The sequence below is a fragment of the Aythya ferina genome (genome assembly GCF_964211825.1).
Source record: "Aythya ferina genome assembly, chromosome: 10".
NCBI classification, from domain to species: Eukaryota; Metazoa; Chordata; class Aves; order Anseriformes; family Anatidae; genus Aythya; species Aythya ferina.
The window spans coordinates 10,216,497-10,231,780 of record NC_140306.1 but is presented as its reverse complement, the minus strand read 5'-3'; the positions used below and the strand labels follow the sequence as shown (position 1 = coordinate 10,231,780).

At 40.5% G+C, this 15,284-nt stretch overlaps 2 protein-coding genes across 3 annotated transcripts; one reads left to right on the top strand and one right to left on the bottom strand.

The window, feature by feature from the left end:
- Window positions 1-325: 325 nt before the first annotated feature.
- XPC (XPC complex subunit, DNA damage recognition and repair factor) lies at window positions 326-11,942 on the bottom strand. 2 transcript variants are annotated; one of them, XM_084530735.1, is made up of 16 exons: window positions 11,751-11,939; window positions 11,176-11,374; window positions 10,112-10,245; window positions 9,112-9,235; window positions 8,931-9,015; window positions 8,281-8,438; window positions 7,957-8,077; window positions 6,992-7,081; window positions 5,567-6,502; window positions 4,941-5,101; window positions 4,639-4,720; window positions 4,077-4,211; window positions 3,398-3,567; window positions 2,975-3,068; window positions 2,343-2,432; window positions 326-1,684 (listed from the first exon to the last, which is right to left on the bottom strand). In XM_084530735.1, exons 1-16 carry the CDS (start codon window positions 11,860-11,862, stop codon window positions 1,472-1,474), a joined length of 2,904 nt encoding a protein of 967 aa, XP_084386861.1. In that variant the 5' UTR covers window positions 11,863-11,939; the 3' UTR covers window positions 326-1,471. The 2 variants fall into 2 exon arrangements, with proteins under 2 accessions (XP_084386861.1, XP_084386862.1); XM_084530736.1 differs by lacking the exons at window positions 326-1,684; window positions 2,343-2,432 and having other exon boundaries at window positions 2,985-3,100; window positions 11,751-11,942.
- A 1-nt stretch (window position 11,943) lies between these two features.
- LSM3 (LSM3 homolog, U6 small nuclear RNA and mRNA degradation associated) lies at window positions 11,944-14,806 on the top strand. Its single transcript, XM_084530737.1, has 4 exons — window positions 11,944-12,015; window positions 12,880-12,990; window positions 13,983-14,078; window positions 14,403-14,806. Exons 1-4 carry the CDS (start codon window positions 11,995-11,997, stop codon window positions 14,481-14,483), a joined length of 309 nt encoding a protein of 102 aa, XP_084386863.1. The 5' UTR covers window positions 11,944-11,994; the 3' UTR covers window positions 14,484-14,806.
- Window positions 14,807-15,284: the final 478 nt, after the last annotated feature.

The following is a 15,284-nucleotide window of genomic DNA, read 5'->3' as shown; positions in this document are numbered from 1 at the left end:
CATACCCACACAATGATTAACGCAAAACACACTATCGGCTTGAGTCCACTGCAGTGTTAATACTTAATGCAAGACAGAGACTTTTTCATGAAGTCTTATGTACAGGTTATACCTACTCACCAAACCTACAACTCATGTTTTTGTTTGTTTTAGAACTCAGTAGCAAAAACTAAAACTCAGAATGAGTATTGCAGTTCTGCAATATCCTGGGACCTGATGTGTGATGTTTAGAAATAGCTCTCTTAACAATGCTTTTTGTCTCACGTAAGAATCCTTTCAGGTAAAACAGCTGCTGCCAGAAGAGAGGAATAAAAGACAGCATTAGTCTGTTTTAATACTTTATTTTATTCTACAAATACAGTACAAAAATAGATTTTTTAGAAACATAATTAAAGGAAAAACATTTTCTTGCATTTTGAAGTCTTCCTCTGTAACAGCATCCAGCAATAAGTAGACCATATTTCTCTCTTTAAAAATATAGACTGTCAGTTTAATTTGGTTTTAAAGATACTGCAAAAGACAGATCAGTGTTTCTGTTTCTAAACTGCAGGAAAAGCTTGTATAGATTTAACATTCCTCTCAATGGTTTTTAAGAGCTTAAGTACTAGATAACATTTTAAAAAACCTCCCTGGTTTCACTGAATTTCTTTTCTGACAACACTGCCAGATTTACACATTTTTTTTCCAGAACAATACCAAACAGTCTTGATAAAACAAAACTGAAACACGTATACATTTTAAATGACTTAAGATGACACATCTAACCTTACGTTTGAAACAAGGACAGGGCTTCTTCCTTCTAATGCACAAGATTTCTGAAAGTAAAGGAAGGCTGAAGACCATAGGCTAAAAAGCCAAAGCTGAGTTTTCACAAAAGGCACATGTGTTCTTCAGAAAGTAAATTTTTGGATTCCTCTAAATCTTGATTGCATGTTTCATTACACCTTAGAGGAAGTATTTCCCCCTCTGTGATGATGAGACAATGAGACTAGAACTCTACCTCACTACTGATTTGGATAAAGTATGAACTGAAAGTACTGAAGAGGACATTAGCAGTGTCTTGGCCAGCTCACCATAGACTGTTAAACAGCAGCTGTATGCTTTAGTTCTGGACAAGTAGGAAAAATGGAAAGGAGAAAAATGGGAAGAGACAGTGCTAATGAAACGCCTCAGAAAATGGATTTATTCTAAGTGATGCTAAGTGATATTTACAAAAGAGAACAAAAAGAGACCAACTTCATTTAGAGATCTTAGAAGGTCCAACTCTGCATCTGCTTCTCCTAGGTTCAAGGATAAAGGGATGAACTTAATCATCCACAACAGCAAAAGACATTCCTGATGCAGAATTAGGTTGGTCCCTGATAGCCCAGAAACACAAGTGCACAGAAGAAGCATAGAACTGGCATAGGATACATTTGATGTGACAGTTATGTTCTTGCATCTGGAAATGGTAAAGAAATGCTTGTTTTGATCACAGTTTCTCAAAAGGAAACAACTGTGCTGCCTCTCCCTTTTTTTCTCGCTTGCTCTTTTTGGTTGTCTGCTCTTCCTTCTGCTTCTCTACCTGGCGATTTTGGGGCCAAGAAATTGCCACATCCCGTCCTGCAGTTCCTGAACTTGGACCTCCTTCTTCATCAGAGGAGAATCCAGCTCCTTTCTCTGTCTCAGGTGCAGATGGCTCAGTCTGGACAAAAAAAAAAAGGCCATGAAAATGGAAAAGGAAGCTCTAGGAATCACTTGTAACTAAAAAGGTTCATTTTCTGTCACAGTAGCTCTCAATGACATTACAAAAGTTGGCTGTTCTTGTCTGGGCTTCTCACCCAAAGCAGTGTGTTTCTATTTCTGAACGTCAAGCATTCTTCCAACTCAAGCAGGTGTTTTAGGTCACAGAAGAATAAAAATTAACCATCTTTAAAAAGATCATGCTTTTCACCTTTCGCAACAGGGAAAGGATTAAGAACTAATATCTGAGTTCATACAAAAGAGCAGCCCACTGACATTCTAATAGCTACATACTTGGCTTAGAGGAAGAAATTTAGGAAAGGGGTATATCAAAACAGAAGAGTAATATAAAAATAAAAGTGCTTTGTTAAACAGTAGTCTCTTGTAAAATAATACTTAATCTTTCATGGCTGTTTCATGACTGTTGGATTTTTGGCGTAGATTTTTTTTTAACTAGTTGTTAGTCAAATATTAACAGGAAAGAGAAAGATTTTTGAGCGATTACATTCTGAAGTTCTACACTCTACTGCTGGAAAAATAACACATTGGAAATACTGGAAGAAAATCTCTCCGTAGAGAAATATCTTCCTGAAAAAGAATATAGCAGAAATGCAGAATACCTTGATGGAATAGCGTTGCTTCAGTCTCTCTCTGATAAGAAGTCCTTTTGTCAGCAACTTCCAATTCCCCAGAGCTCTCTTCTCACGCTTCTGTGTGGTATTAACATTGAAAAGAAAAAGAAACACTATTTCAAGTTCCAATGTGTTTACATTGACAGAAAATATAAGTTTGAAGACTTTAAGTGGCAGTTAAAAAAAAAAAAACACACACAAACCACCAACTTAAATGCATCACATTAAAAGATTATAGGCTGGTAGGATTCTTAGGAGTATGATGTACTGGTGTCCGCTTATCTGCTAAGTGTATTAATTACTGTCACTTTCTGATATGTGCACTCACTGTGTAAAATACACTGGAGCCTCTTCAAAAAGTTTAACCTCATACATGTATTCTTCACATTTCCCAGGAGCCATGGAAAACTGTTCCAAAGATTGCACTATTTCAGATAAAACTACACCCTTGTATTGCTTCCCATTGCAGTACAGACAGCAAGCCCCAAATAAGGCATTTGGGGGATGCCATTAGCCTCTTACCATCATAGAGCTGTGTCCACTGCTTACGTAGCCGACCTTTTATTGTCCACAGCTTAAATTAAATTTAACAGTAAGGAGGCTGCAAAAATAGTTCTCACCTCCTTCTCCTTCTTTTCTATTTCTGCTTGTTCATTCTCCCAGGCAGCAATGAGCACCTCTTTATATTCTTCACAAACAACGTAGCCATCAGTACTAGGAAGGAGAACAGAATCCTCTGTCAGCTACTAGAAGAAAAAAAAAAAAGGGAGCAAATGCCTGCTGACCCAGCCAAACTAAAAGTTGATGAATACTGACAGAACTGACTAAGCTGTCTCATAGGATCTGTGTGTGTAATTCGTCAGCTATCCTCCGCACACAAGTGCAGACCCTTTAAGCATATAAAGTCACTTCTGCTTGCCAGGGACATTAACTCTACTACCACAGCTAGCACAAAAGAGGAGGACATGTCCTCCTTAGCACAGGGGATACTGCTTCTGCAGAAAATCGAAATCCCTCAGCTGCAGCAAAGCACCTTTACGTACACTGGGTGCGAGTAGCCACCATGAAAATCAAATCCTGTGATTGCTTGAGCACAGTCAATGTCCAGCTTCCGTGCCAATCTGTTCAGGTTGGGGAGTCTGAGCTGCACACAGCCAACGGGTAACATGGATGGCAAGAAGAGATAGACGTTTCCATACTCATTCCGAGGAACCTGTTATTGCAGAATTAAAGAGAAATGACACTCCTGCCCTCTGGAGAGAGGTGAAAATCCCCGCTGCAATTCAAGGTCTCTCCTCTATTTCTGGCCTTCTACATTCATAGTACCATATTCATATTCACATATCATATTCACATGAAAAAGCTCAAGTCTATATTTTAGCTGCATGGTTATCTCCTAGTTATGTTCTCCAACCAGGCCTTGTTACTCTGGCTGTAATGCACAGAATTAGCAAAACAAAGATGGGGTAGGTAAGTTGGATCAGCTGAATTAGAAAGTCAGCTGCCTTTCATTACTCAGCATTACTTGGACTCAGGAACGAAAGGCCTCAATAAAACTTTCACCATTTCTCTCTTGGGTACAGTTACCTCAGAACACTAAACCTCAGTTCAGATGTTACTGACTGATCTCACCTTACAACTCACATATAACTTCGGGAAAAATAAAGCCCACAGCTTCATACAAAACAATTCTTTTAACACCAACACTGCCCTCCTGGCTACCTTTCCATCCACTGCTATAGGTGGCTGGTACTCCTCTGTTTGCCAGCGACCAAACAGTGCCAGATCCTCTTTGTCCCGGTTTGCAGGCTCTGCAAGGCGTGCCTTCCTTGCCTGGTTGGAATATCCCTTCACCATCTGTGCAAAGACAGAGATCAAACTTGTAACACCACAAAAACAAGCTGCCAGTGATTTCAGACTTTCCTGGGACAAAAGAGGCATCAGAAAGAAATGCCTATTTCCTGTCTTCAGTATCTACTGCTTATAATGATAACTCATGGCTCCTGTATGGTACAGGGAGCTAGATTCCCAAGTTTAAATGGAAGAGGATGAAAAGGGTGCAGTTCTGCTAGACACCCTTGGAGTGGGAAGAACAGACAGCTGGGATTTGGGTAGATTGTATGCCCAGTAAGTGGACAGATGCGTGGTGCTGCTACAACATGCAAGCAAGTAGGAAATCTACATCTGCCAACAGAAAGAAGACAAAAACAAAATAAACCAAACCAAAACAAAACTTCAACTTCAGAGGGCAGACATTGCGCAGGAGGAAGCCAAACTCTCTTACCTTGTAAGGTACTTCTCCAATCCTCACTACTCGAGCCTGCTTTAGCCAAGTGTCCTTGGAGTGGAGCGTGTGTACACAATCTCTTAAAAGGTCCGAAGAAAACATTTCTATTAGAGACTTTCAAACCTTTACTCACATGCTAGGAATGGTAAAAAAGCTGTATCTAAGTGGTATGCAAATGCTGTCTGAATTGCTAAATCTCACACCCTATCCATGCATGTGGCCTGAGACTGTTGTTGATGCCACTGTGGTCTTAACACCAATTAACTCTTTAATTTGTTACAGAGACACACTCCACTCACCTGGAGTAGACAGCCTCTCCCCTGCAGTACCCTAGGATAGCAGCTGACTCAGGATAGATTGCCTGATACTTCAAGAGATGCCTCTTTAGTGCATAAAGAGGGTGGTTCTTGTACTCTCCAATTGCTGTTGGTAGAGGTTGATCTTGAAGCTTAACTTGAAACTGTAGGAATTATGCAAAAGAGAGTGATTTTGCAGCTCTCTTGTATTAAACATTTAAGAAAATAGTAATCATTATAGTCTGTATCAAAGGAAAAAAACACCAGGAATTTTATCAGGTGAACCAATGTACCAAAGTACTCTTGTTGCACACATACACTTAGATGTGCACCCAGATCTATGTATCCTAGACTCTCTCCAAGAAGGGTAATGCTAGTCTGTACAGAAACTCATGCTGGTATGTTTTCAGAATGAGCTGTCCAATACTTTTGCTATCTGTATTTCTCTTAACAGCCTCTATCTGACTATTATTTGAATCGTATCATTGTATATTCTACTTAAAACATAAATATTTCAAGTTCAATAGAAACTTCCTCATGGAACTGTTACTAATGATTTTTACGTGAATGAGAATCCAAGGACTGAACTCATGGTATTAAAAGTCCTGAAAAAAATGATCATCATTTACCTCCTTTTCCTCCTTCTCGTCTCTTTCCACAAAGGGACTTCTATATGGCTGCAGTGTGTCCTCCCACCACTCAGGGTCCACACGGTTCTTCCTCGTTGTGGTCATCCACACTGGGTCATATCTTTGTGTCACGTCCTTGACGCTCCCATCGTTGTCAAATCCCACAATGTAGTAAAGTGGCTTTGTGGAATATCTGAAGCACTGCTGGGGCTGACCAACACTGCCATGAACGCAGTCCACACACACCCACTTGTTCTCACGCTCAAGGTAAACCTCTAGCCACTGGTCTGTGCCAACGACTTTCCTTACCAGTTGCTGCCCATCATCCTCATCACTAGAAATGATTTTGTTCCTCTTTCTCGGTGCATGAGGCAATGCTGGAGCCATGCTTTTGGCTGGTCTGGGCTCAACTCCAGAACAATTTTTGGATTGCTTTGATTCTGAAGTCTCAGTTTTGGGGCTTTTGATAGACGTTAGCTTTGATTTCTGGGAGCCCAATGACCTTCTCTGTTTTTTAGATACAGTTACGAAATCCTCATCAGAGAGATCACTCTCCTCCTCTGAAACCTCAAAGTCAGAAGCACTGCCCTCATCACTTCCACTCTCTTCTTTGTAACACACTTTGGAGGCCACTCGTCTCCTGCGATCGTTCTTGGGCTTGACGGGCACATCTTTTTCCCCTAAACCACTCTCCTCATTACCAATTTCCTTCTGCTCCTGGCTGCCTGAAGTCAGCTTCGACTTGTGTGTCCTTTTGGTCCGAGCAGTTCTGGGTTTCTCTGGCTCCTTGTTGTCTTCTTCACTCCCTGAGGATTTCTCATCCTTCTTGGCTTTTTTGCAGGGACATTTTTTTGCCACGGCTTTGGGTGTTGTGCCAGAGCTTTCCCGCCCTTCAGAGGTACTGCTGAGTGACTGCCTCTTGGATGAGCCTTTTCCCTGCAAGAAAGAGGCTAGGTCACTTTTACCATAGCTAACAAAAAGCAGGGATAAAAAAAAAAAAAAAAAAAAAAAAAAGATAACTCTGAGATCAGCATGAGGTAAATAAAGACCAAAGGCATGGTCAATTTGCATATCTTAGGGACTTGAAAACTTCAGGCAGGTGGATGAAGAGAGGTGTACTCCAGCAGCGTTTCCTGTCTAAGTTTTTAAAAATATTCAGTTCATCAACTGAAAAATGAGAGAACATAAAAAATACTGTGCTTAAACATACAAAATAAGAGTTTTTTGTTTGGTTGGTTTTGTTTTTAGAAAGGATAAATCTAAAACTTAAGCGTTTGCGTCTCCTGTAGGACAGACAGAAGAACACTATTACCATCCTGGTTCATGCAGTAAGTGATTCACTTCAAGCTGCAACAGCCAGACAGCTTTTGCACTCCTTTTGGGGAGTGACTGATTCCAGAATTCTACAAACGCTATGAAAATTACCTTTGCTATTGTCTCCTTGAGAGGAACAGGCTGAAGAGACAGCACAAGGCGACACAGTAGTTGTAATGCTCGGAGAATAATTAAAAATATCTGCAAAAGGAAAAACAAAGCGTGTTTAACCTTTTTTTTAAGGTACATGAAAAAAATCTCAAAACTCTTTGACAGCTCACAAACCATTTTCATTCCTAGCTTTTACCCAGCACTGTAGACACTGACAAAGACATGCAGGTAGCTCAGCTGCTATAGTATCAAAGCACTGCACAGTTGTCTTTGGCTCTTATTTATGGTACAACAGTGACAGAGGCACTGCTGTGAACTCACAGATAAAGAGCCAAGAGGCTAAATGACCCATCCTGCTGGAGCACGTGGTGAGTCACCATAGTCCCATCTACTGTATCAGCCTCTTGTTCTTGAGGCAAACTGAGTAAGATGACTCTAAATTCTCCTTCCCAAATGTGGCCAAGGCCAACAACATACCATAAGCTGAACCCAGCAGAAATACCAGCTATTCAGAAAATGGCATTACAGTCACAATTCAGTGCTAACAGCTGTGACCCAGCACCTGCTTTCCTGCATGGGACTTCTAAGCGCCTAAGCCAGGCTTGCTTTGTCTTTACCTCCTGTCCCAGGAAGTGGCATCTCTATTTACAGAACAGGGATGCAAAGACCACAACAACTGCTTTGTGACACAGAAGCTACAACATCCAATTTATCAGCAACAAGGCAAAGCTGCAAGCCACACGTCTGCAAAGCAGCAGCTCTTTCAGTTCTTTCTTAGTCACAGTTCATACTGAGGAACTTAATCACAGAAGAACTCCAGACAAAAATACAACAGAAAGAAAAAAGCAGGGAATACACTAAATCACCAACTTGTTTTCTCCAAATTCACCCCTCAAACACCACCTTGTTTGCAATGATCTAGCATCCAAATTCAGCAACCAACCCTGCAGTTCCCAGTCACTTACATGAACCAACTCTTCATCGTCTCGTGCAGCATAGATGGCAAAGCGCCTCTCCAAGGTTGACTGAAGGGGCTCTCCTTTTTCAATGGAGAGCTCATCATTGACAGTGAAGGTTCCAATAAACCTGAAATGTTGAGACACCTACTTATTGTCTACCATTGTGAGTATATTCTTACACTTCATAGTTCATCCTTTCCTTCTTCACAAAGAACAGCCTCTCACTCTTGTATTTAAAAATCACTGAAAATTTTTAATTACATTTACCCCTCTCCCTGAACCCTTATTCTACATTCTGTACGACAGCAGGACTAGCAGAGAGCATTTTACCATTTCACGAAGTTGGAAAGGTAGAGAATGTCCACTTGGCCTGCAGACACTTTTGTGAAGTGTGTGGGGATGATGGACAGACCAATGGCATGAAGATCTGGCTGGCTGCAGATCCTGTTCCTATAGAAACCATTCGCTAATAAACACAAGAGGTGAACCTGAGAGAAGAAAGTTTCCATAGTGAGTTCAAACAAGGTTTTCTTTGCTGGAACTACTGTCCATGGTTAAAAATGAGGATACCTCTACTGCTCCTTTTGACAGAGACAGGCAACTACAAATAAGATGGGCACAGGACTGTCATCTAATCACCATCATAATAGAGAAAAGCCTTGAAGTTCCTGTCAGTGCCTCCTGCTCGCTTGACTGACAGTTTACATGAATAGAACGAACAGATACACACAATGGGGAAACACACCCCCTACTCACATCTCTTTTCACTTGGAAATTTACTAACACAGTCATGGATGTTTCTAACTTACAGTTCAAGAGAAGTCCAGTGAGCATCTGTCTGGACTACAGCCTTTTATTTTTTCTCTTCTAGCCATGACCCCAAATTATTTTGATCAAAAATTACTTTCTTCCTCATTACAGACCAGTTCAGAGATTTTACATTCATTTTTTCCTCTGCCAGGTTTCTTTGTGACCAATACCTTATGCGTGTCCTCACGAACCTCCTTGCTGAAACGTTTCATCATTCTCCGAAGATAGGTCTCAAACTCAGATTTCCTTTTTTCTCTGCATAAGATTACAGAAGAAATGGATGTTGTAGTTTTCTATGGATCTGCCTTTCTAGATTCATGAGATGCGCTCCACTGCCTTCCCTGTTCTTACCTTCTCTCTCTTTTCTTACGTTGTTCTGGCGTTTCAATCTCTATCTCAACCGGATTGCTTGGCAGCGCCACTGAGGAATGAACAGCAGCTTCTTCTAACTTAGCTGTGACAGGTTCCTGGAGTTCTGGAAAACCAAACCAAAACAAAACATTACTAAAAATACGCAAATGTGGAATATTTGCCATAGGAAGGACTGACAATGGGTAAAAACCCACCCACTCCTCCTCATGTGTTCAAACAACCTACAAAGAAAATGTCCCCAGTAATTATCAGTTCCTGGATCTTCTGTAACACAGTGTATACTCAGCTTTTTCTAGTAACTGGGGGATGATAGTCAACTGCCACTGAGGAATCAGCTCAGCACAGTCTAATGACAAGTGACGGCAACAAGCAAATTTAATCATGAGAAAGCCGAATGAAGCAGATACCACCCAAAGAGTACTTGTACTGAAAAAAAAAAAACAACAAATAAGAAACAACAACAACAAAACCACAACTGACTTCACTTTAGAAGGCATAAATCTATAGCAGCAAATTATAAAGATTATGATCATCATGATTCTTACAGGTTGTTGGTAGAAACCTCATTGAACAGCTCAGTTGATTGCATCTCCATTTTTCTTTACAAGGAAGTCAAGAGTTTTGAATCTTCAGACCAATTCATTCTTTGCTTCTCTCAGTATTAGACAATGCTAATAGCTAAGAAAGTGCTATACATGGTAGCATAACCCTAGCAAACACCAAAAAATTGTCAAATTCAAAGCTTTACCTTCAAGTCAGTTGTCTGTTTTTTTCCTACTTTGGAATCATTCTAGAAGTATTGTGAGATATGACCTTTTAATATAGAACATACATGGAACCTGGCACATGGAACATACTCTGTACACTTAGAGTATGTATTTACCTGAATCCAAATGGGAAATGGCTCAAAAATCAAATTACAAAAAGACCCATTGTGTACAAGAATATTTACTGCTTGGAACAAACATGCAATTGTTACCTTCCACATCCTCCCATTCATCTTCACTTTCATCATCGTCATCATCGTCGTCAGTATTGTCTTCATCCATCTCCTTTTTAACAGAAGATTCTCTCTTCAACTTTGTCTCCTTCTGAGGGGGCTTCAGTGAATCACTATTAAAATTACCAAAATAGTTTTAGCATCACAAAGTTCAGGTGGTTGTTTATTTAAAAAAATATATAGAAAGAAAATATTTAAAATGGGGAAATATATGAAGCATGACCTCTACATCAGTAACAACAGATGCAAAGGTTTTGAATATTTGACACGTAAACCACAGATGTCGTCTCAGAAAAGCAAGCAATCTTTGCCATAAATAACCACAGGTTCATTGGGCAACATTTTTTCAGTGCAAACTTAAATCTTAGTTCTTCAAGGTTGTTTAGGAAAAAAGATGCTTGAACCTAAAAAAAAGGTCCCATCCTTTTTAACAGCTTGTATAAATGAGTTCTTGGAGAATTTGTTCATTGAATAATTTGTCCTTACCAAACCTTCACAGAGTACTGGGATTGGAACCGTTTCTGTCTCACTATGCTAATATCAAAGGATCTGGTTGGCCAGTGAAGTGAGACCAGTTTCATTTCTTCTTATTGATACATTCCCTATAGAAATTATGGCAAAACCATACTAATGTTGTATTTGGATTCCTAAAAAACACAGAGGAATTATATGTTTAAAAGTTTCTGCTCATCATCCTAAACCCTAATCTCAGGGTCATGTTTCTATTCATGCTAGATTCCATAAAACCTGCCTCACCCTATGTAAAAAATAGAATAAAATAACATCATATATTGAAACCATTGTTTTGAAAAGGCTCAGATATTTGCTTCCCATATAGACGGTCTTCCTCAAGACTGATTCTGCAATCAGACAGTATGTCTGTTAAAGTGTGCGGCACAAATGAACTAAACTGGACTTCTAGCCTAAAGCAATCTACTCACGTGCATATTTGCAGTAAAAGGCCCTAAAAAATATATAAACAATCAACAACCAGAAACAGAGAGCCCCTCTATACTCTAATGATGAATAATAAGTAAACTTACCTGCAGGTTTGCTTTTTACTGTGATTTCCTTTATTTTCCGTGATTTTTTTATTTTCTTTTGCTAGCAATTTTACCCCTTTTTGTTTTGAAGGTTTATTTGCTGACTTGGAAACTCCAGGATCAGAGTCTTCTTTCTTCTTCGTAGCTGGAACTTTGGGTTTGCTCTTCTTTATACTGGGCTTCTTCTCTTCAAAATCATCTGCATCAGATAGAAGACAAGAAGCTATGTCAAAGGATCAAATCTCACCTCCGTAGCAATCAGAAAAAAATACCTCCACAGACTTCGTTAGAAGCAAATTATCCACTAGTTACATAAGAAAGCAAACGCTCAACATGAACAGCGCATCATCGTTTTGTAGGAAACAGCAAGAACTGCACAACAGCTCCAGGAACGCACTCATCACAACGCAGTGAACAACAAGTACACAGAGATCCCTGCGGTCCTACCACTGGGGTCAGTTAAAAACAAGCCCCCTGCTTATCCAAGCAGCTTCTCCCCCCTCCAGTCCCACACAACGGCCCCTGTCCCTCCTCGCAGCCCCAGGTCCTGGCGATGGCCGCCCGCTCGCACCCACCTTCCTCCTCCTCCTCCTCTTCCTTCTCCTTCTTCACCTCATCCCGCGGCGCCCCGGGGCGTTTCTTGCTAGCGGTCGCCACCGGGATGGAGGCTTTGCGTTTCCTCGCCATGGCGCTACAGCGGCCGCGGACACCCGGCCCCCTTGTCTGCCCGCCCCACAGCCCGCCCCGGCGGAGAGGAAGGGGACGGGGAAAAGAAGGAAGAGGAAGGGCCATAGCGGCTCGCGGGAGAGTGTTTGAAAGATGGCGGATGAGGTGGATCAGGTGAGCTGCTCCCTCCGGCCGGGAGGCACCGGGGAGGTCTTCGCCGAGCCCTGGCTCCCGGCCGCTGAGCGCCGTGGTGGTGGCGGGGCCCTTCCTGGCGCCTCGCCGCCATTTGCTGGGCTCCTTCCCTGCCTCCCGCCTGCTCCCCGCGCCTGTGAGGAGAGCGAAGGGGGGCGTAAGATGGAGGCGGCCCGCCGAGGGGGTTCGGCTGCGCAGCTGAGGTGTGGAAGCCGTCGGCTGCGCCTCGCTGAGGGAGAAATGGGTGGCGTGCTGGGTGTGGGGGTGTAAAAATGCGTTCACGCTTCTTAGACGTGGTCCTGAAAGTTTGCTTTCCTCACAAGGAAGAGACTTCAGCCCCCAGGGTGGCCGGGTCTCTAACCTGCTTTGGGGCTTGGCAGAACTGAGGTGTGGTGCTCGCCTCAGCTGGGGGTGTCTGTGTCACCCAGCTGGCTGATGTGGGCTCGTGAAACGGGTGTGGTTTTGTTTTTTTTTTAGCTAGAGCAGTGTGGTGCTACAGATATGGTACTTTCTGTTACCATGCTCCTTTGTGCAAATTAGACTTTCTCTTTTAATACTGATAATGCTTGCAGATTAAAAAATACATCTCTTACGACAGTATGCATGAGGCACTTTTTGGTGCAAACTAGCCAGACTAACAGACTATCTAGTCTGTTAACTAATTCTGTACAGGCTGCTGGACATCTGTAGAGTATTAATATCATCTGCACTTAGAGTCACCAGGAAACAGAAAGAGTGTTTCAAAACAGCCAGCTTCTGTCCTTACATGTTTGTTTTCTTTTTCAAATGTTGAGGAATCTAGAAGTTCACAGTCATCTTTATAAATAACTTTATTGTGTTTTTTAGCAACAAACAACAAATACTGTAGAAGAGCCACTTGATCTCATCAGACTCAGTCTAGATGAGCGAATCTATGTTAAAATGAGGAATGACAGAGAACTGAGAGGCAGACTACATGTAAGTAAAACTCAGAACGCTACTATGCTTACTCAGCCAAGCACTGGGCAACATTTTTTATTTGCAACACTTTATTATACAAGCTTACCTGTAACATTCTATTGATTGTTCAAACAATTAGTTTAAAAGCACAAGTAATTAATTGTATCTCATGATTAAATGTGGAGAAGTGGCTGGAGAAGGTAGGTTAAAGGTTATCTTAGTAGCAAGGGTTGAACCCTTTCTTCTTTCAAAAAGTGTAATATGTTCAGGGGCAAAATTGAATTTGTTCAGTACTCTGCTATAAAAAGCTCCTCTAGAGATTTAAAGATGCTTTTTTTTTTTTTTTTTTTTGCCTGTGGTCTTCTAGATGATATCATGTAATTAATTCCTCTGCTTCTGACTTCTGTTTCCATGTCTGTAAAGTAAGTAACGATGCAGACATCTTCTTGTAAAGGACTCTAAGGTCTATTTAGACTGAAATAACAGTCATTATCAAACAACTTTCTTATAAGGCATGCCCGTGAAGGTATACTGGGATATGTACTTTGTTGGATTCTCTGCAAATTTCATTTAAGTGCTTCTTCTGAGCGTAATATGTCTCTTTGTAGAAAACCAGTCTGTCTCATTAGGTCTGTCATTCTTCCTGAATACAGTACAGTGTTGTGGAAGAGAGCCAGTTGCCCAATGTATTAATAAAGTCTCAAACTCATTTGGGAACACAAAGATGAGAACAGATCTGTGATGCGCTGGTGTAATTCTTGATGTGCTTTTGTAGGGTGGAGCTTGTGCTTATTTTAAATTTTTCTCACACCGTATGAGTTACAGTTTTCATGGCCATTTAATTTGCCCCAGACAAATTCTGGGAATGTAGACTGATGGGAGAAAGTTGTTTTGACATAATGGTACATTTTGGTCAAAATCAGGCTAAAATAATTGTCTGAATGTCTTGCTAAAATTGTAATTTTATTGAGTTTGAATTTTTGAAGAAATAATTAACTTTATTTCTACAGGCATATGATCAGCACTTAAATATGATTCTGGGTGACGTAGAAGAAACTGTAACAACAATAGAGATTGATGAAGAAACCTATGAAGAAATTTATAAAGTAAGGACTTCAGTGTATTTATCTCTACTGAAAACTTTTTTCAAGCTAAACTATGAAATGTGGTTAAAATAGTGTATTAATAACTACTTTCTGGACTAAAATCTAGCAAGTTTCAGACAAGTTGTGGTGAAAGTCCAAAGGATGTGGAGAGACTTGCTGTTGATTCTTTTGATCTCGTCAGCATGACAGAGTTATGCATCTGAGCTGACATTTGTCGGAGTTGTTTCTGGTGTTTTGTTATGATTGAATTTGGTCTTTGGTGCTTAGCAGGTGTTCTGTAAACTATCTTTTTGTAAATTTAAACTCTTCTTTCCTTCTTCATAGTCTACCAAAAGGAATATTCCGATGCTCTTTGTCAGAGGTGACGGCGTTGTGCTTGTAGCTCCCCCGTTGAGGGTTGGCTGAAGCAACCAAGGATTTAACCTTGTGGGAAGGTTTCAGGCCCTTGGACAATGGTTTGTGTTTTGATCATGTGTCTCAAAACTGTGTACACATTTTTGTAGGATGTTTTTGCCTGTTATTTTTGGAAGGAAAACAAATTTATCTTGCAGAATGTGCATGTAGTCAGTTGAAGCAGTGTAAAACAACCACATTTCCCTGAATTAATGTAACTGCTGTAAATTGGCTGTCTTGTCACATCAGTAAAAAAAAAAAATTTTTTTTTTTTTTTTTCAAATCTTGGGAATAGCAGTGTCTTTGTTTCAAATAAACTTGGCTTATCTTTCAGATTTGACTTGTCATATTTTTGTTGAAGATATTTTTATGTACTAATATAGTCCTAATGCTATATTAGTTGTATGTGAATTTACTTTCTGAGAAAGTAGTAATTTGAGTATGTTGTGTTAATTTTTGTCCTTACTAATACTTAAGTCTTGCAGATTAACATTTATGGTGGGGACAGCATTACATTAATCTACGGTGCTATAATTTATGGCTTTTCTGTGTTCAAATTCTCTAACCTTATCCTTGTGGCAGGGAAATTGTATGTGTGCATATATATACCCACATGTGCATCTCCCACTTACGATACATGAAGAAGTTTTTATAGTGTTTCAGATACTTCTATTACAGCATTATTAACAGAACAATGGTTTGCAAACACGTAAGTAGGGAACAAAGATGCTCTCTCACATGCTCTTGAGTTTCTCTTGAGTTGCCTATTGCATGCGTTCATTTTCCACTGTCTGTGGCTTGCTTCAGTTCTTG

Excerpts from the sequence above, each read along its gene's own strand:
- XPC (XM_084530735.1), bottom strand. The coding sequence starts at position 11,862 with ATGGCGAGGAAACGCAAAGCCTCCATCCCGGTGGCGACCGCTAGCAAG. Across the intron at positions 11,375-11,750 it reads AGAGGAGGAGGAGGAGGAAG|ATGATTTTGAAGAGAAGAAG; the intron begins GTGGGTGCGAGC and ends TATCTGATGCAG. Across the intron at positions 2,433-2,974 it reads TAGAAAAGAAGGAGAAGGAG|AAGCGTGAGAAGAGAGCTCT; the intron begins GTGAGAACTATT and ends AATACCACACAG.
- LSM3 (XM_084530737.1), top strand. The coding sequence starts at position 11,995 with ATGGCGGATGAGGTGGATCAG. Across the intron at positions 12,991-13,982 it reads AACTGAGAGGCAGACTACAT|GCATATGATCAGCACTTAAA; the intron begins GTAAGTAAAACT and ends TTATTTCTACAG. Across the intron at positions 14,079-14,402 it reads CCTATGAAGAAATTTATAAA|TCTACCAAAAGGAATATTCC; the intron begins GTAAGGACTTCA and ends CCTTCTTCATAG.